The following is a 25,524-nucleotide window of genomic DNA, read 5'->3' on the forward strand; positions in this document are numbered from 1 at the left end:
ACCTTGTTATTTTCCTGATATTATGCTGTATACACCTTGTCAGTCAATATTGTGGCAGCCTGCTGACAGCATAAATAGAGTAACATAACAATATTGAGGCAGCATTAATGCAAGGCGATTTTTCTTGCATGTCAACCTTTATGCAATACTGAGGCAAGATATTTTGCTTACTGGGATATTATACTCACAAATAATGTTTTCCTCATTGTTTGAAGACGAGAACTCAAGACTTCAAGCGTTGGGAAGAAAAACATGATGTAGTATATCGAATTTTTTATATAGTTAGTTCTTTCTCGTCAAAAAAAAAAAAAATCACTAGCTTTCTAAAATTACCTAATTGGCTGAAAACGTTATGGAACAACTACGTACAAACTGGAAGGAAAGATGGGGGAAAGAACGAAAGAAAACACCGTCAGTGAAATAAAAGGAAAAAGTATGCTTGCTCATGTACACCATTTTCTATTTGCAAAGGAGAAACGAAGGTCAGCCTCAAAAAAGGGCCATAAAAGTCCTCATCCCCTCAAATAAAAAGATCAGTATCAGCACTTTCATTCGAGGAATCATCAGTTTCGAAGCCCAATGCCATTGCCTAAAACAGCGTTGCATCCTAGTAGGCTACGCCAATACACACCTTATTATGCGGTTTCGTCTTCTTAGACAATGATCGGATGCCCGACCCCCTCAAGCAGGGCTTACCCTCAATGCCCTTTTTCGTGTCTCATTCCGAGTTCAGTAAAAAAGGCAATAGTTAGTCCAGTGCTGCCCCGTGCTGTAAACATTACCTTCCTTTTTAAATTCTGATACTCTTCCTATTTTACACAAATGCCGACTCGAGCAAAATCGTTATATAATGCCAAGTGGTACATTTCATGTTCCTTTTATAGCTCGGCATAATTGTCCCCCCAAAAGTCGATATGCAGAAAAAAATATCTGCTCATATACAATTGCAACATTCGCCGACTGATTTGCCCAAAATGCCGACTGTTGAAAAAATCTGGAGGGGGTGTCGCACCCCACTCACCCCCCTCTCGCCACGTCCCTGCCGATCGGCATACCATATAGTGCATAATAACAAAAATGAACATCCATTGATCATAGGCCAATGCCAATAATCATCAGTTTTTTTTTTCTTTCGCATATCAAAAGATGCTTACATTAAAATTAAAAATTTTCTTTTCTAGAAAATAATTAATTTTTAAAAATTCATAGTTTTTTGCACATTTTATGTTAGTTTCAATAGTTTACATTGAGATAAACATCCAATTCTGTTTTTGGAAATTTACGTCTACTTCCATTGTGCATTCATTGGTGCAAAACGACCAAATATGGCAACTATAAGTGAAAAATTTAAGATAAGTAAATTTTTGAATTTGTAGCATAAAAGCAGTTTTAAATAATTAATAACTCTTAAAAAACTACAATTATGACAAAATAGTCAGTTTTTAGCACATAAGCATCTATGTTTACTAGAATAAAAAAAATGTTCTGAAGATAAAATTTTGCATTTTTCAAGAAAATAATTACGAATTATCCGAGAAAAAAAAACTACATTTTGAGTTGTTTTCAACTGCAACTGCAATAAACTATAGGATGCGCTGCAGCCACTGTCTAATGGTGTATGAAAAAGGTAAAACAAACAAATGCCGAAAATTGTAAATTATAACTTGCTTCAATGCTTAGTGAATGACAGTAATTTTTCAAAACTTGTGGGAAAACTTTCTCTTCTATTCTTCTGAAATTACGTTGCATCATAAACTGTCTGAAGCCTGTAATTTACCCCAAAGAAAACATGTGGAATGGAATGTTTTATCTTTTTCTTTAGCATTGTTAATCACAGCAAGGTAGCGTATTCGAGCTCTGGAGCTGCGAATACGTAGCATCAAAATAACCACCCAATGCTGTTTTTAGAAACTTATTCGCTTAAAAATCTTGTGTACTTCCATCTTGGGAATGACCAAATATGGCGGCTACACCAAACAATGAGAAATAATTTTTTGAATTTGTAGCATGAAAACAATTCAAAAATAATAAATATTCATGAAACTACAAATCAGTTGAAAAGTTTTTAGCACACTTGTGTCCAAGGCATTAGGCAATGAGGGTAAGATTAAATTTTAAGAACAAAATTTTTAGTTTCTTTAGAATTAAAAAAAAAAAAAAAAAAACAATTTGCAGCACATTTTGTGTTATTTTCATTTATTTGCAATTAAAGAAAACATCCAATTCTGCTTTGTTTTTGGAAACTTAGGCATTTAAGGATCGTGTCTACTTCCATCTTGTGCATGACCAAAAAAGGCGACTACATTTCACACGTAGCTGAAAAGACTTTCCAATCAAAAAAAGATTTTCCCAAATTTACCCTCCCATCTTTAGGCTTGTTCTTCCGAAAGAGAAAATTTTCTTCTCCCCTGTTTGAGTTTGTGCATAATTCCCGATTCCTGTTCACCAAAGGAATTTTTTTTGGGAACTATTGAGGGTCAAAAATGGCACCAGTGGAAGTTTTTTTGGGTAGCCACTTTTTTAATTGCCAGAGTCATTTGGCCTCAAAATTTTTTCAGGAAATATTGACAAAAGATAAGATTAGATCTCATAGAACAAAATTCCATGGGGAAAATTTTGAATAAAAAATTTTTGGGGGCAAATTTAAAAAATTCCCTGACATTTTTAACTATGTCATTTTCCCTGACAATTCCAGGTTTTCCCGGGGCAGTTACCAATCAAACCCTAGTGTAGATTGGTAACTGCCCCCCCCCCCCCCCCCCCCCATGATTCTTCAAAATGATGGGCTTGGATGCAGTAGTTCCCCCATTATTGAAGCTCTGCGCATGCCTCCGTAGCTAAGTAGGAGGGAGAAAGGGGCATCTGTCCTCAGCGGCAGCATCCTGAAGGCGCCAAACTGTAGTTACAAAATTTTAGAAGGTACTTTTCCCCAGTTTTAAACAGTAAAAATAAAAATGAATTAAAGATATGACTGTGCTGAAAAAGCCAGAGACAGTGACCGACCACTTAGATGCAAGTAATAACACAAATGAGTAGAATACAGCCTTAGGCAGGACCGGCTCTTTGTGTAAGCAAAGTACATGTCCAAGGCATCGTAGGTAACCCATTTTTTCTTTATGATGCAGAGCCTAAACACTCTAATCTGCATAATGCTTAAGGGGTTACAGTACCTCAAAAATGATGAAACGATCAAAAAATTTTTTCTATTGCTTATTTCAAAACAAAAAATTATTCTGAACACAGGAGAAAAGTTTCAATACTTTAGTTCAAATATTTAAAAAGTTATGAGTGGTTTTAGGTCATGCTCCCTATGTGTTCTTATGCAAAAGAAAACTTCAAATTGCTTTTTCTCGATGATGGTTTTTTTGTGTTTTCATGTCATTAGAATCCCTAAGAATTTTTTTTCTATTAAAGATACAACTTTAAAGTAATACTTTCTGCAATTGGGATAACATATTTGACAAAATTGTGCATTGGATAAGCATTTTATAAACTACTCTAATGTTTAGGGCATATTAAACCTTTAAAAACCAAATTAAAAAAAAAAAAAAACTTTTGATTTTTTACATAATTAATCAGAGAAAATTTTCGAATAAACTCATTAGCAAATGAATGCACAGATTTTTAGAGATGATTATAGTGATCGTTTTGCAAAAAACGTTTTTTTAAATTAGTGCAAAAATAAAAAAGCTTTAAAGATTTTAAAAAGTTGAAATTTTCCTCAATTTTTTGAATTTTACAAAAAAAGTAGGCAATATTTTTAAATTCTGAAAAAAAAATTATTGATTACGAAATAAGTATGCATGTTATGGTTTCAAAGAAATATAAAATTTATATAAATGAAAAGAAATTGCTTGAAAGGTACTCTGACCCCTTAAAGAAGGAAAATTAAGAAGTTTAAAACACATGAAACTCAAAATTGCCTCAAAAATTTTATTAAAAAAATTTGAAAACATTCTTTAAAACAATTTTGCATAATGAAGGTGACTCTCAGCAAAACAAAAAATTTATATAACAGGAATACATTTCGCCCTAACAAAAGTTTCCTCCGTTATTTATTACAATAACTTTAAAATAAGAATTTTTTTACTACAAAACATACAATGATCTGTAGATCAAAAAAAATATTTTAAAATTAAATTACATCGAATATGTACTAATAAATCTGTGTAATAACTAAACAATATATAATTAGTACTAAATTACTTAGTGCAAGTGACGCTGTGTACGGGGGGTTTTGGGGGCAAAAACACCATACAGAGACATTGGTTTTAACATATGAAAGGACCGTTTTGATCGAGAAACCCCCTCCAGCAGATTTTTCTGGCTGCACATCAATCAGTGCAAAATGCATGGAAAATCATTACACTTACATAAATAATAATGATGATAATTTATTGGAACATTTTAACTGCCATACATGCCATTTTTAAAAAGAAATCAATATAAAACATTTTGCCTGGAAAAACTGATTTTAGACTAGAAAAAACAGCAAAATTGTACAAAAAAATATTTTAAGATGTCTTTCTTTTTAGTTGAATATTTAATAATAAGCAGTTCAAACAATTTTACAAATAATGTTTGATGTGAGAAGGAAATCGTACCTAAGTGGAAAATTGGAAGAAAAGCCAAAAAAAAAAAAAAAAAGCTCTAGTGAAAAACAGTAGATTTGGCAGGTATGAATATCTTCAGGAAAAGACATATGGGAAGAGCAAAGTTGGTTGTTTTTAATTAAATATTTTAAACAGGAAATTGAATATAGTATTAAATGATTCATAACTATATTAAAAGTCAAAAAAGATTAATAACTAATCATATTCAATATTGAAGCATGAAGCATAACAGCAATTGTCATTATTTATGATAGTAAACACTACAATCGTCAGCAATGCATCTTAAAAACTAAATCAAATCACAACATCATTAAAAGAAAAAATGAAATAAAAAAGATCATAGTTGTTACAAACTATCTACATTTAATATATTACCGCAAAAACTACACAAGTGCACCTATAATAGTAATTATGTAAAACAAGTTTTATCTTTTTAGTTTTTATTCTTGATTTTTATGGTTTTTATTATTAGATCTCATGTAATTACAATAAGATAAATGCAAAAAAAAAAAAAAAAAAAAACTTTGTTTATTGAAAAGAAAATCTTGCACACAAATCAGGGTACGGTTACATTTTTTTGCAAAGAGGGAAAAGATTACCTCAATTACGAAAATGAAAGCTATTTTTGTTTCTTTTCTCAAAATTCAACAATAATTGATACAAGAGAAGAAATAAGCATGACAATAGTCAACCTAATCTTGTTTTAAATCTGAGTTAAGTTGTTTAAATTACTATTAAGTTCAACATTATTTAGTCTTAATGGGAATTACGCCCCTCCTCCTCCAATAAATGCATTATTGGGAGCAGGGGACATGTGTGTGCATTTTAAAATTATAATTTCTAATTAAAATAAAAAGTTACTGTGTTGTATTTATTTTTTTTACACATGTCATGGCTGAATTTTGAATTTAGCTGTCAACTGGAGACGAAACACCTTGAGCTATTTAGAAAGATATGTGAGCATATTCACAAACCTTCAATATTTTACAATTTTGCTAAAGCCCCCCCCCCCCCCCTCATAATTTAAGCTTTTTTTTGCCAAAAAACCTTTGAACTTAGCTTAAACTGTGACACAAATAATTGTTGGAATTATACATGTATTTGATCAGCAGGAATTTAAGTTGAAAATATTCTACTTCATATTTAAAAAAAAATCATTTTATTATAACCAACTACTTTTATATACTTACTTTAAAATGATTATAATTCATAAAACAATACTAATATTAACAGCAACTAAATTTATTTGAAATGCTTCATTTTTCATATTTTAAGAACTAAAGCCATATCTCGAGCTGATAAGCACAAAATAATAATACACAGAATTAATGAGCACATAGTATCACAGTTACGGTGTAGCACTATTCAATCAGTGCAGTGCTAAAAGTATGCATAAAACGAAACTTAATCTAAAAATATTGACAGCTGTATTTTTACTTTTGCAACTATAAAAATGTAAGTTTTTTGGCATTATATTTTAGATGGATCAAAATCGTGATTGAACATTATGTTGTATTTAACAGTATCAATGAAGTAAAAACTTGAAAATGGAACTACAGCTATAGTCTTTGATTCAAGTTGCATTAACTAACATAACATGTTTTGAATCCTTTAGCATAAATAATGATAATAGAAAATAAATGTTTAATTTCAATATTATCATAATGTGCATACATATACAGAATTTCAAAAGAATGTATCTTATCTTTCCAATATACTGCTCTCTTTTTTACAAATTTATTATTATATACTTAAAAAATAATTTTTAATGGACTTCACAACAGGAAAATTTTCTTTCTTGGCCTGAAAAACAAACCAAACAAAAATTAACCCACTGTATACACTTTTTTATTCATCACAAAATTATGTAACAATAATAATCTTAGATAAACTAAATGAAAAATGGATTGTAAATGATTAACTTCATTAAGTCTAAGAGTGAAATGAAATATACAATAGTAAAATTTCAAACATATTAAATATTTAAAATTCTAGGATAAGAGGACATTACATAACAAAAAAGCTGAAAATACACATAAACTCATTAGCAAAAAAAAAAAAAAAAAAAATCTTAAGTGAAATCTCATGTACATAGAAAATTAGACGATATTCAGATATACTCTTTAAAAATAAAATAAATGATTCTGGCTTTTTCTTAAGAAAATTATTAATGATTGTTAAAATTTTTTATCAACTAATTCCAGATTGCCTGTCACCATTCTGTAATCGACACAGTAGCTCACTGAAGATGTTTTTCAAAAAAAATTGACAGAACTTATGCTAGGTGAAATGTTGGTTGAGTTTACATTGCTTGATGAGATTTCGTTTAATAACTATAAAAAAAAAAAAAAAAAAAAAAAAAAAAAAAAAAAAAAAAAAAAAATCAAAAGTTAACTTTTAAAAAACTTTTATAGGTCGAAAACTCATCCCTGAATATTACACTAAACTTTCTACAACCGATTTTTGCTGAACCATTTATTTATGATAGAAAATGGCTAAGCATCAAAGCAGGAAACTCCAGTATGAAATAAGGAGCAATTTATCATAAGGAAACATATCTACTTTTTAGAAAAACTCATTTTATGACATTTTCTAAACATTTCAGATGAAACTTAATCAAATCACTTGTTCTCAAGAGATTCAAAAGAACAAGTGTCCAATATCCTCAACTTTTAATCTACTAGTTTCAGGTTCAAGTACTTCAATAGGAGAATATGAGAAGGTGAAACAATAGGGTTTTGGTGTAATTGGAATTCTCAACATTCAGGTTTTCGTTCAAAAGAGCTCATATCCAAAATTAAGATGGGGATATTGCCATGTTTTTGTTTTACACAAACTTTTCCTACTCCGAACCATGATTTGCTGTGCTTTTATGCTCAATTCTGTACCCAGAAAGGGAGATAAAAATATTTTACTCTTACCCTAATTCGTTTTTTTCATCTTCTGAACATTTTTAGATAATGGATATGTTTCCTTTTGATAAATTAGTCCTCAAATACAGAAGCTATATTAAAAAACAGCATTAAAAATGCATAACAGACACAATTCTTACTTTTTTTCCATGTGCCTTTGTCTTGCTTGAACTGCCTAACAATGTTTTCCGACATTTAGATGTAGTTTGATGGGGTTGTAATTTTCTTTTTGTTTGGCCAGACAGACTTGAGCCATCACCATGTAACTCACTATAGTCCTGATTTGTGCAATTTTCTTTGTCATTCAAATGAGTGTTTAACTCGGTTGCGCTGCCAGCAAAGTTTTCATCAACTGTCTTATTCACAATAACATTATTTGAAGGAGTTAAGTTTGGTAAAATGTTGTCCTTGTTCACTATCTTGCTAGGAGATAATACATGTGATAGTGATGGAGATTTCGAACAATGAGTTGATTTAGAACTATTTTCTACACCTATATCATGGAAAACATTTCTGCTCGATACATGAGATAACACAGATGGTTTGCTTGAAAGAGGAGAAAAAAAGCTTGTAATGTCCTTCATCACAGGCTTTTTCAAATCTTGGGGTGTACTAGGAGTTCTTTTGGATAATAGTTCAACAGATTTCACTTTTTTCTGGGATTGAGAAAATTCTGTGTAATTTGTAGGCGAGTTTTCTACAAAAAAAACTTTGGGATTTGATGACTTGAGAGGTTTATCTGTAAAATATAAAATTTTCATTACTTAAAACAAAAAACGAACTACAGCATTTCAAATTTTTTCTCAAAAAACAACAAGGAGCAAAGCAAAATTTAAATGATAATTGATAACTCTTGAAAGTCTTGCCAAGATGGTCAACAACAATTAGACGGTTTTTGGAATTAAATTTTAATTTGGTACCCTTCTTTAAACGTAAGTACAACTAATCATTGTTAAGAAACAATAATAAATAAAACTTGTGTACTTGCATTATAGCCCTTATCCATACTGCAGGGCAATGTTTCAAAAGTTTCATATTTAATAAGTTTCTAATGTTTAGTGAAATTATTGACAAATTTTGCAGCACCAAGGCTTCATGGCTCAGCCTACAGCGTACAGTTTGGGAATTACAGATAGAAGAGTAAAAAAAAAAAAAAAAAGAAATCATTTTTAGGTTTAAAAAATATTAGCAGCATGATTGGAAACATAATTCAGGAATAAAAATAATCGAAGCTCTCCAAAAGCAATGTCATTGAGAGTAAAAGCAGTTACATTTGTTAGTATGAGGTTTTTGGGAAGGCTTGCAAAAGAAACTATAAAAAGTATGAAAAAATTAATAATTACACCAGAAACATTTCTTTCATGATTTTAAAACTTTGTAATTATAGTTATATTTAATGTGTAAAAATCCAGATATTTAGAAGCAATAAACTAACGCAAATGAAAGATGGCAACAACTCAATACAGTCGAGTCCCGATGTACGCGAGGGATATGCTCCAAGACAATTTGAGTAAGTCGAAATTTTGCGTTGTAGAAAAAGGTATACCATACGAATTTTTTAAACATACCAAATTCTTTTAGACACTTATTCGCATCTCTCAAACTGCTTACACTACAGTTTCTTACATAAAAACCCTACTTTTAATGCATTTAAAATTAAGAAAATCTGCTTTATCCAACATAAAATATTGTTAAGATGCACAAAATGAATGATTAATAGGAGGGAAAGACACAGAATAAAACAGCACGGAACATACAGTACGTAGTAAGACAATGATGAAGATGATTTATGCACCATGATCAAATCGTTATTCTTATCTAATATGTTTTTAAATACAGTTGCTTCACCTTTTCTTTTATAACGTTTCCATTTAAGGCAACACCCCTCTTTCTGGTCTTTTTAATCCACAATACAAGAGCAGCTTCCATTTTCATATTAAGTACTTTGCTTAGACATTTCTCTGATTTTCAGCATTGAAACCAGGGTTGTTTGGTTTAAAACACGGTTTAAACCAATTGGTTTTTAAAAAAAACCATGTATTTTTTTTTTTGAAAAACTTCATTGTTTTCCTTCAAATGTTTTCATAAGTTTTAAAAATTATTGCAAAGAGTAAAATCTAATGGATGCAAAGTAACTAACAAAGCTATAAAGATTTAATAAATTCAGAAAGTTATATTTTTTAAGGTAATGCAAGTTCGTTAAATAGTTTTCCTTTTGTTTTTTTTTTCTTTTTTTTAATCAATGCAGCTTTCCTATTAGGCATTTAAATATGCAAGGCAGACCTACTAAGATTTTCTAAATTACACGAAGAAAAAATCCAAGTAGCTCTTTTTTTTTGTTTTATCAATTGTCATTATCTTTTGTCTTATGCGTTTCAAAATAGTCCAAAAAGCATATTTCAACTAAAATTTCATTTACTACATGAAAATATCCATGTAACTCTGTGCTCTTATAAAAAAAATAATGTCAAATTTTCACCTTTAAAATAACTTTTTTTGATACCAATATAATAAAAAAAGTCTCATATATAAATGGTAGAAGAATCAATAAACATTAATTTTTATGACAGTTTTCATTTTTAAAATCTGTTAAAAAGGTATTTTCATTTGAGTTTGCAACGGCTTTTAATTAAAATGATTTTTTTCTTTTGATAAAAAATTGTATTCCTAAATGCATTAAACCAAGAGAAATAGTGTCTACAATGGAAAACAATGATTTTCTTAAAACCTACTTGTCCTGTTTCTATAATTATTGTCCCTGATACGTTAGGCAAATAAATTACATGACTTGTAACTTTTTTAAAAATCTTTAAACAAAATGTACCTTGTTGATCTTTTGATTTTTAAAGTTGCATAATGTACAGACTTATGATTCATTTGTAGATACTGCAAAATACTTTCCACGTTTAAGAATGCATGATTTTAATTTTACTTTTTCATTTATAGTAAATATTTATGATCACGAGGAAATTAATTTACTAGAATTTATTCTTGATCATTAGTAATTAATAATGCCCGAACTATCACAGTAATTTATTTCTTTGATTATTTTTACCAAGACCCATTTACCACTATATTTTTTATAATAGTTAAAGGTTTTCAAACAATATTCTCCTGATTGAGGAAATGAATTTACAAGATTTTACTCTTAATTATTTAATTAATTACCAAGAAATTAGGGAGAAATATGAATATTAAATGTTCCTTAACAATTAATTCATAAAATCTTCATGATTTTCCTAGAGTAAAATTGTTTATCTTAGAAATAGTAATAAAAACCAAATAAAACTGTTTAAACCAAAAAAAAAAAAAACGGTTTTTATACCAACCCTGACTGAAACTAAGTTCTAAATTTTTGCAGATATCCCTTTTCCTTGATTTTTAACTGTACATATTGAAGTTTCACTCATACTTATTATTGTACTGCCCTTCAATGCATATTCTAGTTGTTGAAACAGATAGAAAAGCTTTAGCTGTTCTTTATTTGTCAGAAACTTTCTTTTTCTTTCAATTTCTCAATTTTTCGATGAAACAGTGTGCCAAGGTGTCATAACATTTTATGTACTTTAATATTTAGAATGAAAAAAATAAATGAAACATGCTGAGTGGTTATTTGATACACTAACAAAGAGCTGTGTAGACTAGCATGGTGTAAAAACTTTAGATGTCTTTATTATTTTATAAGAAATAAAATGAATGCTTGAGTTATCTTGCCATTGCTAAGTTTAAAACATTTTTAGCAATATATAAAACACCAGTAAATACTGCATATATCAAAAACAATGTGTAGTACAACTTAGTTTACTTGGACTAGGGATTGCAATACTGGACCAAAAATTCAATACTGGTATTAGAAATTTTCCAAGAAACATTAAAAAACATAATGTTTTGTTGCCATGTTTTATTATTTTGTTCAAAAAGTGCATTATTTACTTATTGTGGACAAATATAAAAGAAAGGAACAAATATAAAAAAAAATCAATAATAGTAAGAAAAAAACACAAGATGCATTAATTAAATTTTCACTAAGCTTGGAACCCATTTTAGTGGAAAAATTTCTTGCAGTTGAAAAATATTTTTTCTGAATTTACGAAGGCCAGTGGTACTCTCAATAATGTGTGTCACATCTCCTATAATTTCTTGAAAGTCCTTCATCTTTAATTAATTCGGTCTTTAACTTGTTGGTTTTGAAAAAAATCATTTTTGTGAGCATGGGTGTTTCTTTTGTATTTTGGCTAGTTTTTTAAAATCATTATAAATTATAGCTAATTGTAACTGTTCTTGGAGCAACAATTTTTTTCCAGTATTAACATCATCTTCAGCTATTTCCTCTTAGTGAGAATAGGTTTGTGTTTGCTTTTCATCAACCCTTTGGTTTGAAATTTACAATTAACTCGATCTTGTTAATTTCTTTTCGTTTTTTTTTTTTTTTTTCAAAATTCTTTACAATTATGTAAATATCTGAAAATGTGTTTCAACTGATTATACCTTTTTTGTTTGCAAATGTTTAATGCATAATAAATATTATCTCGCTTAGTGTAAAACTGAATAGGGAGATAGAACAACATGCTAATACCGATTACAACAAATTACTGTTTGTTATGCTAAAAAGCAAAAGTTTTTCTCAAAATTCAGTATTGTCGAGACAAATATTTTTTGAAAAACATCAAAAATAACTGTCGTAATTGATGGTTGGAATAATTTGTTCATAGCACATTTCTTTGATTCCAATACTTTATTACATTTAAAATTAATTTTCACTAGAGGACAAGTCTGAAAAATGGAGATTTTAAAAACATGATTCACGTAAACTCACGACAGTACGATTCATCACATCATCGAGTGATGAAAGTGATTTTGTAATTTTTCTGCTACTTTTATTTATTGATGTTCTATAAATTCGTGCTTTTGCAGCCAAATTTTTACTTCAATTGATTTAATTTGGTACTGGGTCTCATCGAAAAAGAAATATGTATTTAAAATAACAGTTGATATTCAATTAGTTAAATTAAAAACTCTTTAATTAAAAACTTTTATTTTTGACTAATACCGAAATTTCCAGTTTTCTATCCCAACAAATACCGGTATTACGAAATTAGCAAAATAGCTCCAAATACCGGTATTCAGTATTCCAGTGCACCGGTATTGCAATCACTAACCCGGACTAAATGGGACCAAAGGCAATCCGGGTGATCGAAAATCTGAATAACCTGCGTTGTATGAAATATGCAAAGCAAATCCTTAAATAAGCAGACTTACTGTTAATTATGTCAAAGAAGAATGGAGAGACTTTTATTTCATATGTGTATAATAATAAAACAAGCACTATTAAGTTTTCTAATGAATTAGGCAAGTGAAGGTTGATTTATTAGAAAACGCATCATGTGTTGAATTTATTAAGAAAAACAGAAAATAGGGTTTTTTTTTTTTAATAAATATAGACAATTTTTAATTCATTAATTATACTTAAGTTTTAGAAACACTTACAAATGTTAATACAGTGAAGCACCATTTATACGTTTTTACCAATTATTCGTTTTTTAAATTGGTCCCTGCAGAGTCGAATACAGATTAACATATACTTATTATACGTTTTTTCATTTATACGCTTTTTTCATTCAGTGTCTTTAAAAACATATAAATGGTGCTTCATTGTATATCCATTACTTTTAATAATTTCAAACATGTGCCTTTCCATCGAAAGTATTCAGTTTTGTATTACAATTGGGGCGGGTGCATACCGTGCTTGCTCGATTGCTGCTTTAAGACCCTCAATCAAGAAGTTTTTTCATAAAATTTTAGAGCTAGATGTTTGAGCGAGGGCCAGTTAAATACTAAACTAGTAAGACTAGTAGTATGACCAGTGGCGTAGCTAGACCCGACTTTCGGGGGGGGGGGGGTTACTTCTTTTATATATATATATATATATATATATATATATATATATATAATATATATATTTAATCGCTTGGAATTTTTTCCTTTTCTTTTTTTTTTCTTTCTCTTCTCTCTTCTTTCTCTTTTTTTTTGAGACTAACTTTTCGGGGGGGGGGGGGTTGTCCCCAAAAACCCCCCCTTAGCTACGCCCCTGAGTATGACTGAAAAGCAAGGGCTTATGGGGAATTAAACCTTAAGTTCCCTGCTTATGCCACTCTTAGGACTTACTATTTAGCTCCAAAATAATAAAACCCAGCTCCTCAAAAAGGTAAACAAGCCTTAAAATTTATTATTTAGATGAATGAACTTTTGGATAAAAAATCTCTTGAGGATTGTGTTCAGTCTGAGATTACTGAAAACTAAAAACATATTATTCCTCTCTAATTCACTTAGAAACTTCCTCATTCATTACTATATTTTGTCTTACCTACTGCAAAATTAGAAATTAGGGATTATAGTAAGAGACTGAAAACATACTGCACATACAAACTAAAGGAAAAAAAATAAATACCGCAAGTATAATTAGTACAAGAAGACAACACATGTGCTTTCTTTTCCTCATTTTCTTCATTACCAACTTTCCAAACCAGAACTTTGTTGTCATCACCGCAAGTTGCAATCTAAAAATAATGAAAGCATTAAAACTCACTTCAAAAGTACAGAGACTTATATGCAGTCAATCAGTGCTAGTAAGGAAGCTTAAATTGTACCTCGCTGTTCCATAGTACAGATAAAAATTACTTATTTTCTTCACACATTTAATTTATAGGAAATGGAACACAAAGCTTGGACATTAAAAGGGTCATGTTTGTGTGTACAGCCATGTTCACACATTTTTTATGTAACACAGCTGAACTGAAGAAAAATTATAATCAGTAGTGTTTCTACTGAACAGCATGAAGTTACTGTAATAGATTGAAACCTATTCTTTGTCACACCTTGTTATTAAGAGGTGTGCAGATAAAAGAAATGGGTCTCCATGTACTATATATACCAAAAAGTGACATTTAAGTCTTTCATGCTTGCAAAACATATTATGAGAATCCTCAAAAATAGAAGATGAATTTCCTGCCTCAAACAGTAATTCCTAAAATAAGTTCCATAAAACCCTTGGGCTCCCACCAAAATTTCAAAACATCAGATATTCTTAACTTACCTTAAGGATATTATGTGGGTTCCATGCAACAGAAGTGACTTCTTCTGTATGACCAGGAAGTTCCAATATGGGATGTCCAGGTTGTGATGTCTAAAATTTAAATGAGCACAAGATTAATATTAGAACAATTTTATAAAATAAGAAATGTATATTGATTTTTATCTTTTTATTTTTAAATTAACACTAAGCAGTTTTAGATTAATCACACACTTGGATTTTTAGTCAAGCACACACAACAATCAAGCCTTTTATTTTTGTGCAAAGAGAGAGGGTGGAATTTTCTGTTCTACGCAATTTGTTTCAATGTTCTAACTTAATTACAGCAGGAGTTATTTGCGTTTTCTTTAGGCTTAGCTGAAATTTAGGCACTAGTTTTTTCATTAAATCTATCAATAAAAGTGAAGAAACTGTCCCACAGTTTTCTTTTTGACACCATTGGAAAAAGCGACATGTTTTACTCCAGATCGAACTTGACCTATGGTCGAAAAACTAAGCATCTAGCTACAAAGGAAAAAAAAGTTCAAGCCATTTTAATCAAGTTCGAAAAATATCATTTCCATTCAAATTATTGATGTTTTTTTGGCATTGCCATAGTTACATCTTTCAGATTCGATTTGTTTCTTCTTTCTTATTCAAATTTTAAGGGTTTCAATTTTAATGGAAAATCTTAGGCTCAACTCAATTCAAGCCCCGAGCTAAAGAGCAAAATAGAATATTAGAGACCACAAATATGAAAAGGACTTTTCAAACGTACAAAACTGTAGTTTTGCAATGCTCAGCACCCCCTCAGCTCTTACGGCTCTGCAAGTTGGTACAAGTTATTTTGAAACCCAGCAAAGGGGTGCTTTTTGTCCCAAAGGGAACTCATAATGCATTTTTAATCGGTTTCTTTCTAATTGACGATTTAAATACTTGCGAATCAAATAAGATTGCAAAGCAATCTTCGGGGGTTGGTCAGCATCAGCATGCAGGGGGCGGAGCCCCCTAGTTCCTTTAAATTTTGAGAGAGTTGATAAAAAAATTTTCAGATATGAATATTTTATTCATTCTAATCAATAAAAATATACAGTCAAACCTCGTTAAACCGCCAGCCTTAGTTACAATCAAAAGTTGGCAGAGGTCAAGGGTGGCAGTTTAATGAGTTTTCTCCAATCCTGTACAAATGCATGTTTTCCTGAAAATATACATGCAATGCTGTACAGTGAAATTCTGTTTCAATGAATACCAATGTACTGAAATTTAATTTTCAAAGAAATAAATTTTCACTTCCGATTTAATTTCCATTACATTGCTTGAATTCCACTAAAACAAACAAAATTTGCAGGGTTCTTTGGCCCTTGGGTTTCTTTCTCTCCCAGAATTTGAAAAAATATTAACATCAAATTAATGGCTTGCAGATTGCTTTTCATTCTGAAACACCCAAATTAGAAAAGATTGCTTTCGACATCTTTGCAGAATGAAGCTAAAGAACAGGATTTTACAGAATTATAATAAAAACTGTGATTTGCTAAAGTTTGGATACAACGTCAATTACAAGTTAAGCCTCAATATAGTTTATAATTTGTCTATTATGTAATATTGTTAAAAAGAAAAGAAAAATAAATATTCTTGAGAAAGGCTGGGAGCTTACAATAACCCAAAGGTTTTAGTCGGTAAAATGCTTTAAATGTCTGAAAATTGCATGGTGTAAAACTTAGATGTACAATTTGGCCAATGAATATAAAATCAATGCTGCTGATGACCGTAATTGATAGGGGGAGACGGGGAGATGTTTCTAACCCACCCTTCCCAGTGGTTTAACATTAGAAAGACAGAAGCGGCCATTGTGACCGCAAAGGATTTTATAACACAGTTGGATCCCGACTTACGCGAGGGATGCGTTCCAAGTCCCCTCGCGCAAGTCGGAATTTCGCGTTGTGGAACAACGTATGTTTAGAACTTTTTTATAAGCATACCCAATCATTTCAGACACGTTTTAATACACATCAAATTGTTTCAAACCTATTTCTTAACTATATATTACCGTATGTTTTATAAAGAACCGACTTTTTACTGTATTTTAGAAAAAGCGTTACTATTTAACATGATTACTCTGTTATGAAGCACAAAATCAATGATCAATAAGATACATGTACTTAAACAGTAGGGTGCTTGCAGAAAGAACATTACTGCATTATAATAGCATTGAACAGTGGATATCGTAATTTTAATTATAATTTTAAAAGTTATGAAGTTTATGCAGTGTGGGAACACCACTATTTCCTTCCATTTTCATGATGTTTGTACTTTGCTCAGACACTACTCTGCGAGTTTCATTATTAAAACTAAGTTCTGAACTTTTGTGGATTTCCTTTTCTTTAATTGTACGTATCGAAAATTAACTCATACCTAATTGCCGTGCTATCTTTGAGGCACTTTATAATTGTTCAAAAATCGAGATTCTTTACCTTTTCTTGCTTTGTCAGAAACTTTGTTTTTCTTTTCACTTTTGCTAATTTTAGATAAAAGTCTTCGTTTGGGAACCATTCTGTTTTATCAACGTTCATAAGAAAGAAAAAAAATTGTTAAGAATCGGAGCGGTAATTTGTAAAAACTAAAGCAAAGCGTTGTTTAGACTAATACAGTGTATGAACTTCTGCTGTCTGTGATGCTAAAGGGATGAAAGTGCATTCACGAAACCAATTAGCAATAAATTTACCAGCGGGAAAAACTATGTATGGAAGCAATGTATCAAATGGAGAAATGCAGGAAAGGATAAGGAAAGTGAAGGATAAACATATTGGAATTAGTTAATCACAAAACGAAATAAGAAAGCAAAAAATGAAAAAAATAAAAGTAAGAAATGTACCACGTATACATAAAAATAATAGAGAAACTAAACCAATTGTAATAAAGGAGTCCACATAGAAGAAAAATAGGGAATTGCAGTAAGATCGTTAACTAAATTAGAACAGTTCCTCAGGATGTGGAAAGATTCCCAAAAATCAAGATCCAACGAATTGGGGCATTTTTGGATAATTTGATAAGAGTTAAAATCAAAAGAGTGATTCGATTCCCAACAGTGTTGAGCAATACTGGATTTATTCAACTGTTGTTTTCTGACATATCTTTGATGTTCTTTTAACCGAAATTTCAAAGAACGGCAAGTCTGCCCGATGTATCCGAGTCCGCAATTGCAAACAATTTTATAGATCCCACAACAATTAAGAGGATGAATAGAATCTTTAAGAGAAGAAAAAGAAAGTTTATTAATAGGAGAAAATACCACTTGGAATTGGAATCGCTTCAGAATCTTAGCAACCTGAAAACTAATACCAGGGAAGAAAGGCAGAACAACTATATTCTTAGTGCTAAAAGTTCTATTAAGAACAATATTTTGAGATTTTTTGCAAAGTTCTTTATAAATGAAATCAACTAAGGTGGGCGGGTAGTCTCTATCAACAGCCACAGCTCTTAAATAGTTAAGTTCCGCATTAAGAAGCTCAGGTGAAGAACAAATATTCATTGCATGATGAACAAATGTGTTGAAAGCTGAATATTTTTGATTAGGAGGGTGAGACGATAATCTATGTGGGGGTAATGAAACAGCAAAAGGTTTGCGATAAACCGTAGTTTCAAAACCAGACTCAGTTCGAGAATCGAGAACATCCAGAAATGGAAGGCAATTATTCTGTTCTTTTTCACAAGAGAATTGAATATGAGGATCAATGGAATTTAAAATAGATAAAGCATCATCAATGCTTAGTTGATCGTGATTCATAAGAACAAAACAGTCATCAACATAGCGAACATAGAATTGGAACTGTAGTTTCTGAAACAACTTGACCTCAAAGTAATGCATGTAAATATCACTAAGGATGGGGCTAAGTGGGTTTCCCATTGCCAAACCATCCAACATAGTATAAAATTTAACATTAAAAACAAAGGAACATTGCTTTATACAAGTATGAGTAAGGAAAACTAAATCCTCAATTTCCTAAGAGGTAAAATGAAATTCAGACAGTCTACTCTGAAGGCATAACAATGAAAACTCGACCGGAACGTTTGTAAATAATGAGTTCATATCAAAAGAAGCCATAAAAGAATTATTCGGAACGCAATTCTGAATTTTTTTGACAAAATCGATAGAGTTTTTTTACAGTGAATACATTATGACTCATAAGAGGAGAAAACACAGAGACTAAATATTTTGCAAGTTTATAAGAAGCCATACCAATATTGGAAACAATTGGCCTGAAAGGAATGCCCGCTTTATGTACCTTGGGTAAAGCATAAAATCTAGCGCAATTAGCAATGGAAGGAATAACAGAGCGATTAACATTTAATGGAATAGACTGAACAGACTTGACAGCAGAAGAATTAGTGTTTAACTCATTTTCACTAGGATCTTTAGAAATCTCTAAATATGGACCAGAAGAAATCAAATCATTAGTTTTGTCAACATAAGATGATTTGTCAAGAACAACAATTTGACCACTTGCGCGAGGGAACTTGGAACGCATCACTCGCGTAAGTCGGGATCCGACTGTAATTGAAAATCGTTTGCGGTCACAATGGCCGCTTCTGTCTTTCTAGTGTTAAACCACTGATGCTCCTTTCCAAAAAATTTCATGTTGCAAGCGAGTAATTTGCGTCAGCAATAAAAAATTCATTACTCATGAAAAACTCGCATTATAGCCATTTCGCGCAAGTCGGATTGTGTTGTAGCGGGATCCGACTGTACCCATATTTGCTGCGTTTAATTTTCAAACACTTTTTCCTTCATTGACTATTCCGGAATATTAAGATCTTACAACAGTATATTTTATTTCTTTAGGCCTATTATTATAGTCGCTATAAATGCTCATATCTAGAAAGACTGACTACAGTCATTTTGACCGCTAAATGAACCTTTCTTCGTGCATCCGCTTTCTTCTTTTTTCTCTTATCAGGTGTGTACAATGGATTATTGTTAGTTGTCAGGGTGAGTAATTTTTTTTGGGCTTGAGTAGCACCTGCTGGTCGCATGGTTTCACTTTTCTGCTATCCGCACAATGAGAAATGATGAGGTAAATTTAAAAAGCATGTGACTGGACACGTGAAATTATTTTGGGTCTGAAAAGAAGTAAATATAGACAGGTGGATTCCAAAAATTTGTGCTGGAATTCTTTTGCGCACCAAAACATGTGATTTGCTTGAAACATTGAATTTTTTTTCCTTCGGCGATATTGAACTGCGCAGTCACTTCATATCTACACAAACTTTTTTTAACAATACAATAGCACTTGAATACAGTATTCATTGACAAGCTTATCAGTACATGAATTCCTGAAAGTATTGCAGATTTATCTAAAACCTTATTCTGGTTCGGATGAACAGCCTGACTTATCTGAAGAGCAATATATTCTCAGCAATGAAAATAATTTGCTTTCATCAGATCGTTGCAAACATTTTTCGTAACCTAGATTGGCAGAAAAAATACTTCTTCAGAGTCAGAATCAGAAGAAACCTCTCTAATAAAAACTGATTCGCAATATATGGAAACCAGTAAAAGAAAAAGGGTCCAACGCCAGAAAAAAAAAAAAAAAAAAAAAAAACATTCAAAAACAGAACTCTCCATTTTCTCCAAGTCACCTCCACTGATCAATTTTGTGTCAAACAAAGTGATAACGATGAGTATTTCTAATTACGGTAAAAGATAGTAATGTACAATATATTGCGATATTTAGGAAATTTTGCTACAGATAATAAAGTCTACCTCAAGAAAAGGTTAAAACAGTGTCAAATGGAACAATGCAGAAATAAATCAACAAACATTTGTTTTGAATGCAAAAAAAAAAAAAAAACTTTATGGCTCATATACAGGCAAAGTGATAACAATGAGTATTTCTGATTACAGTAAAAGATAGTAATGTACGATATATTGCAATATTTAGGTAATTTTGAAAACAAATACATGCCTAGTTGAAAATACTTGTTAGTTATTACATGATAGGAAAAGTTCCTCTTTTTTGTACAAATTTACTCTTTCTCAATCCCAATTATGTAAAGCATGTGTATTTATTTCACTTGATCGAATGTAAAATTTAAAAAAAAAAAAAGCTGCCTGAGACTGATTTGCAGACTTTACTATGATTAAAATGTTAAATTAATTTCTGACGTATTGAAACAAATTTTTTCTATGATTAAAAATCCTGAAAAGATGAAACTTTTAATCTTTTAAGTATGGCGGTTAAAATGACTGCAACTAGTTTTTCTAGGTACAGTAAAACCTGTAAAGTTGACCACCTTTGTAAGTTGACCACCTGTCTATGTTGACCGCTTTTGTCAGGAACGGAATTAGTCCTATCTTATATAATGAAGGAAAACCTCTGTAACTTGACCACCTCTCTATCTTGACCACCTCTCTATCTTGACCACCTGTCTATCTTGACCACTAATGAACACCAAATTTGGTTTGGAGTACTGTAAAAAACCCTTTCTAAGTTGACCACTTGGTTTAGTTTTTAAAATTTTACTTAGCAAATTATTTTATTTTATTATTATTTTTTTATAGCCTTCCAAGAATATTTTTGATACCAGAACAGCATTTTACTAACTAAATGAAACAGCAGCATAACTAAACCTCCTTTTGAGTTTAACCACATGGGAAAACTACTAAGAACCCTTTTATTTCTCAAACTTGTTTTTCTTTTGTTGATCTATTTGAGATTGCCTTTGTACTCTCTGTTCAATGAAAACATGTGTCAATAGAAAAGTACAAAGTATTTTTTTCCAGTTGCAATATTTTGTGGCGACAATGGAATTGTGCTAAAGAGTAAGGTTACTTGCATTGAAGTATTTCTGGTGCAAGTGATTAAGAGATAGGACACACACACACATTTTCATTTTCAACTGCTTTTTTGAACTATGAGAGTCTAGCTTGTTGCTCTTTGTGTTATAGTTTTACATAAAACAGCTTCAAAAAGAAAGTTAGTTGAACTTGAGATCAATAAAAAGTATAAAAAATTAAAATTAATTGAAAAGGGAGAAAGCCAGAGAAAATTAGCTGACACATATGGAATTTCTAAAACTAGTGTCTAATAAGTGCGCCAACTTCAATAAGGAGTTATTTTGTTGAAAAGTAGATTATCATGGAGTATAAATGTATATGAGAAAAATTTGTAATTTTTGAGAAGCTATGAATTTTTAGGAACTATTAATATCAAATGAGTAACTTTTCATAAATAATAAGATTTTTTTTTTTTGGATTAATTTACTGAAATTTTAAATTTGCATGACACATCATACGTCATTCTGGGAAAATAATCTCTAAAAATATTTGAATAACATTTTAAATAATAGTTTCAAAGTAATGCTAAACAATGAAAGTGAGTTGAACAGAAAGAGTAAGTGTCAATCAATCAAAAAATGAATACATGGAGCTAGAAATGACGAAAAAAAAAATCATTACCCCCTTTATAAGTTGACCACCAAAGTACTGCACCGCAAGTGGTCAACTTACACAGGTTTCATTGTATATGGAAAACGCAGTATTTCTAGTGTTAAAGTTTTTTTTCGGTTGGAATAACATTTTACAACCATTTTCATAAAGGACAACTAGAAAAATCAGTATAAATTGTTCATTCTTTTAGAATATGCAGTTTTAATGTCATGAATCCGCTACTGGCTATAATTCAAATATCTGTTAAATTAATAGCTACTGACCATTGAGAACTTAAAATACAGACATATAATTACCTTCCAAATATAAGCTTTATGATCACTTGAGCCACATAATAAGTATTGATCATCAGGACTTAATGCCATCTTTACAAAGTATGTAGCGCAATTAAACCCTTCATATGCTATAACTGAAAAGAATCAAGCACTACTGAGAACATATTTAATGCAGACAGGCAAAAGATTTTAAGAGATCTAATATTTAAAAATACATATGATTATGCACAAACATTATACTTGCTTTTGATAAACATACACAAGACATTTTTTATATACAAACATAGTTTCTCAAATCAAAATATTGCAAATACGCTAGTATTATGCCAGGGTGCCCACCAAGGGAGGAGGGGGGTGTCATGACGCAGACTGGGCCATTAAAATTTTTAGGGGGGGGGGTGATCACCAACTTTAAATTTACCATTCAGACTTCAATTAATCATCCTTTTTTTTTCTATCCATAACTTTTCTTTTTAAAAATCCATATCTTGAAAAAAGTTGAAAATGCATTACAAATAAGCAATTTTCTCACTTTTGGAGCTATTTTTATTAAAAAAAAAAAAAAAAAAACTTATTGAGTATTTTAGTTGAAAGTTCTGATTTAGGTTTTTAATACTATAAATTATTGCAAACCATACAGCAAGAGAGAGAAAAGAGACAAAGAGAAAATTTATAACAAAAAATATCAAGTTTTTAGATATTTTTTAAATAAAAAACAATAACACTTACCATTGTCACTATAATTATAGCAATCAAGTTGAAATATTTTGCCACTAGTGCTACACGCATATAATTTTCTGAAGGTTGAATCAAATGCTAAACTTGTACAACCTGAAAGATAAAACGTTTTTCACATACACAACACATGCTTTCTAAAGAATAAATGGGGCAGTCCACTGTTATACATGGGAAAATTACACACTAAATTCATACATTAAAAAAAACTATATTTTACACAATTTTGCAAAAAGCATTTTTTTTTTTTTTAATTTTCAGTAGAATTTTATCACTAAGTAAACATAATTGTTTTTTTTCTTATCCTGCTTTTGAAAATTAAAATAAGCTTTTTAAATAGACAGTGTGTACTACTCCAAAAAGTATATGGCAGAATTAGCAAATTGCTGAGAGCAATGTTATGTTAATAAAGTGGTGCACAAGAGGAAGTTCAAAGAGAGAGCCTGGAACACCCTGGCCCATCCTGGCTGACGCTGCTTTTTGCAACCAGCACCAGTGATAGAAATTGGAAAGGCAGTGAACGTCAGAATGTTGGTGATCTGAAAGTATCGAATGAAGCAATAACACATGCTGAATTCTTCAATGCCTAGCCTGGAGTCTCGATATTGCAAGGCAGAGGTCCGGTGATTTTCGTGAAGAGACTTGTCTGAAGTTTGGTCCGGTTATGCCATTTTCAAATTAGAAGGAGAGCACACAAATTGCCGAATTTTGCAGTGCAAAGATGATTTTAGAGGACGTAGTATTTTGAACTTGATTCACGACTTGCAATTTGGTGCTCTTGCCGTTGCTCCAGCTATGTAAAAATTTTGGACGCACATGAAATGGTCTGAAAAGGTGACATTTTGTGATTTTTTCCCTGGCATAAACATTGTACAATAAGGTAATTTCTTATAAGCAAATCAGAATCAGGGCCACGTCAAGACTTATCGGCACTGTTGTGCTATTTTCTTTTGAGCGCCTTCATGCAGTGACGTTCAAGCAAAATATAATTAACTCCTGAGGTTAGGTTTTGTAGACAAATGTAATATGGGAAAAAAATAAGTTTGGCATTTAATTTATCAAAAGAAAAACAATCCGTAAGTTTTCAATTTTGGATCACAGTGTATGTTTTTACTTCATACCTCAAAGTTATTTCGAGTATGGATTGATGTAAGGGAGGGGCGATTGAAATTGAATTTTGGAATCTGTCTTTTTCTCTTGGAAACTTTGCATTGAGCTGCCGTCAAAAAAGAGATTGCCAGTTTCAGTTAATCAAAGCATTTTACACCAACAATTTTAAAAAATCTTGGAATGTGATTGAAATAATTATTGCCTGCTAGTATGCAGCTTAAATTTCTAATATTTGATTTACTGTCCAGCAAGAAAAATTTCTATTTCTGAAGAAAATATTTCGAAATATAGAAAATTGTGAAAAAGGCACTTTACCGAGATAGCGGGTTTTTTTCAAGTATGCCTGCCGAAAAAAACCGTGCGGGTTTTTTCAGGTTGGGCCTGGTTTGATGAACCCTCCCTTTGATATGCTAATGTGTTTTTGGTAAAAGAAAATATTTTAAGTGTCTAAGTTAACATGCTCTAAATATCTAATGGATGAATAAATAACTATTCAATGTGTTATGCCTGTCAAAACATGACAACAGAGTACTGACTAGATTTCTAAATTGAAGTAGAGGATATTTTCCCTCAAAACCTGAAAGTAAAATCATTTCCGGTAAAATAAAAAATTCTAAACTACGGAACCATTGCAAAAAGCATTGAATTTAAGATCCGAAACAAATAAATAGTCTCCCCTAAGTATTTTTTTAAATTTAATGCACAAATAGTTTAAGAGATAAAGGGGGGGGGGGGGAGAGGAGAATTGAATAATTATTGTCAACTCGTTACCTTTTGGAACTAAAAACTTAGCCTAAAACATTGTCTACAATAACAAACATTACGCACAAAGAAATTTGCAAATGTGCTTACGGTATTTTTTTTTAATGTATGATAACATGAAGCAGTGGAATTAAAACAAGTTAAAAATAACAAAAGGACTATGATTGCACAAATTATAATACAAGGTACTCCCGCAAGAACCAAAATGGTGATAAGCAAATTTCTTGCTCTTTGTATGCTTAACCTCGTGTAAAAGAGATATACCAAAATAGCATTCACGGCTTCACAGGTAGAAGGAAAATGCTAATGCATGCATTAATTAAAGTCGCTTGTTTTCAGTGCAAAATATAGCACTTTTGAATAGCATGTTGAGTCACAATAAGTCAATAATTTTTCCTTTTAGATTCTCAGTGAGACGGATTAATTGTTTCAATGAGCAGTATATTTTCACTGCCTCCATTAGATATAATGAAGAATTACATTTTACTTTTATGGTTAGAGTTTATTTTCCCTTCATGTGAAGCCTTTTTGATCAGTAGAGCTAGGCTCCTTTTTGGCTCTAGCGCTGTCGCGCTTCGCACGACCTAGCACATAGGGACGG

At 31.0% G+C, this 25,524-nt stretch overlaps 1 protein-coding gene across 1 annotated transcript in view; it reads right to left on the reverse strand.

Annotated features, from left to right (window-relative positions):
• Positions 1 to 3,925: 3,925 nt before the first annotated feature.
• LOC129224151 (denticleless protein homolog) overlaps positions 3,926 to 25,524 on the reverse strand; it is a 46,410-nt gene continuing 24,811 nt past the window's right edge. Inside the window, exons 10-15 of the mRNA XM_054858567.1 lie at positions 23,046 to 23,147; positions 22,338 to 22,450; positions 14,619 to 14,708; positions 13,974 to 14,082; positions 7,666 to 8,264; positions 3,926 to 6,416 (exon numbers count right to left, since the gene is read on the reverse strand). Of these exons, the coding sequence (XP_054714542.1) occupies positions 6,357 to 6,416; positions 7,666 to 8,264; positions 13,974 to 14,082; positions 14,619 to 14,708; positions 22,338 to 22,450; positions 23,046 to 23,147 (1,073 nt within the window). The 3' untranslated portion in view covers positions 3,926 to 6,356. The remainder of the gene's footprint in view (positions 6,417 to 7,665; positions 8,265 to 13,973; positions 14,083 to 14,618; positions 14,709 to 22,337; positions 22,451 to 23,045; positions 23,148 to 25,524) is intronic.

Source organism: Uloborus diversus, chromosome 6 (genome assembly GCF_026930045.1).
Source record: "Uloborus diversus isolate 005 chromosome 6, Udiv.v.3.1, whole genome shotgun sequence".
NCBI classification, from domain to species: Eukaryota; Metazoa; Arthropoda; class Arachnida; order Araneae; family Uloboridae; genus Uloborus; species Uloborus diversus.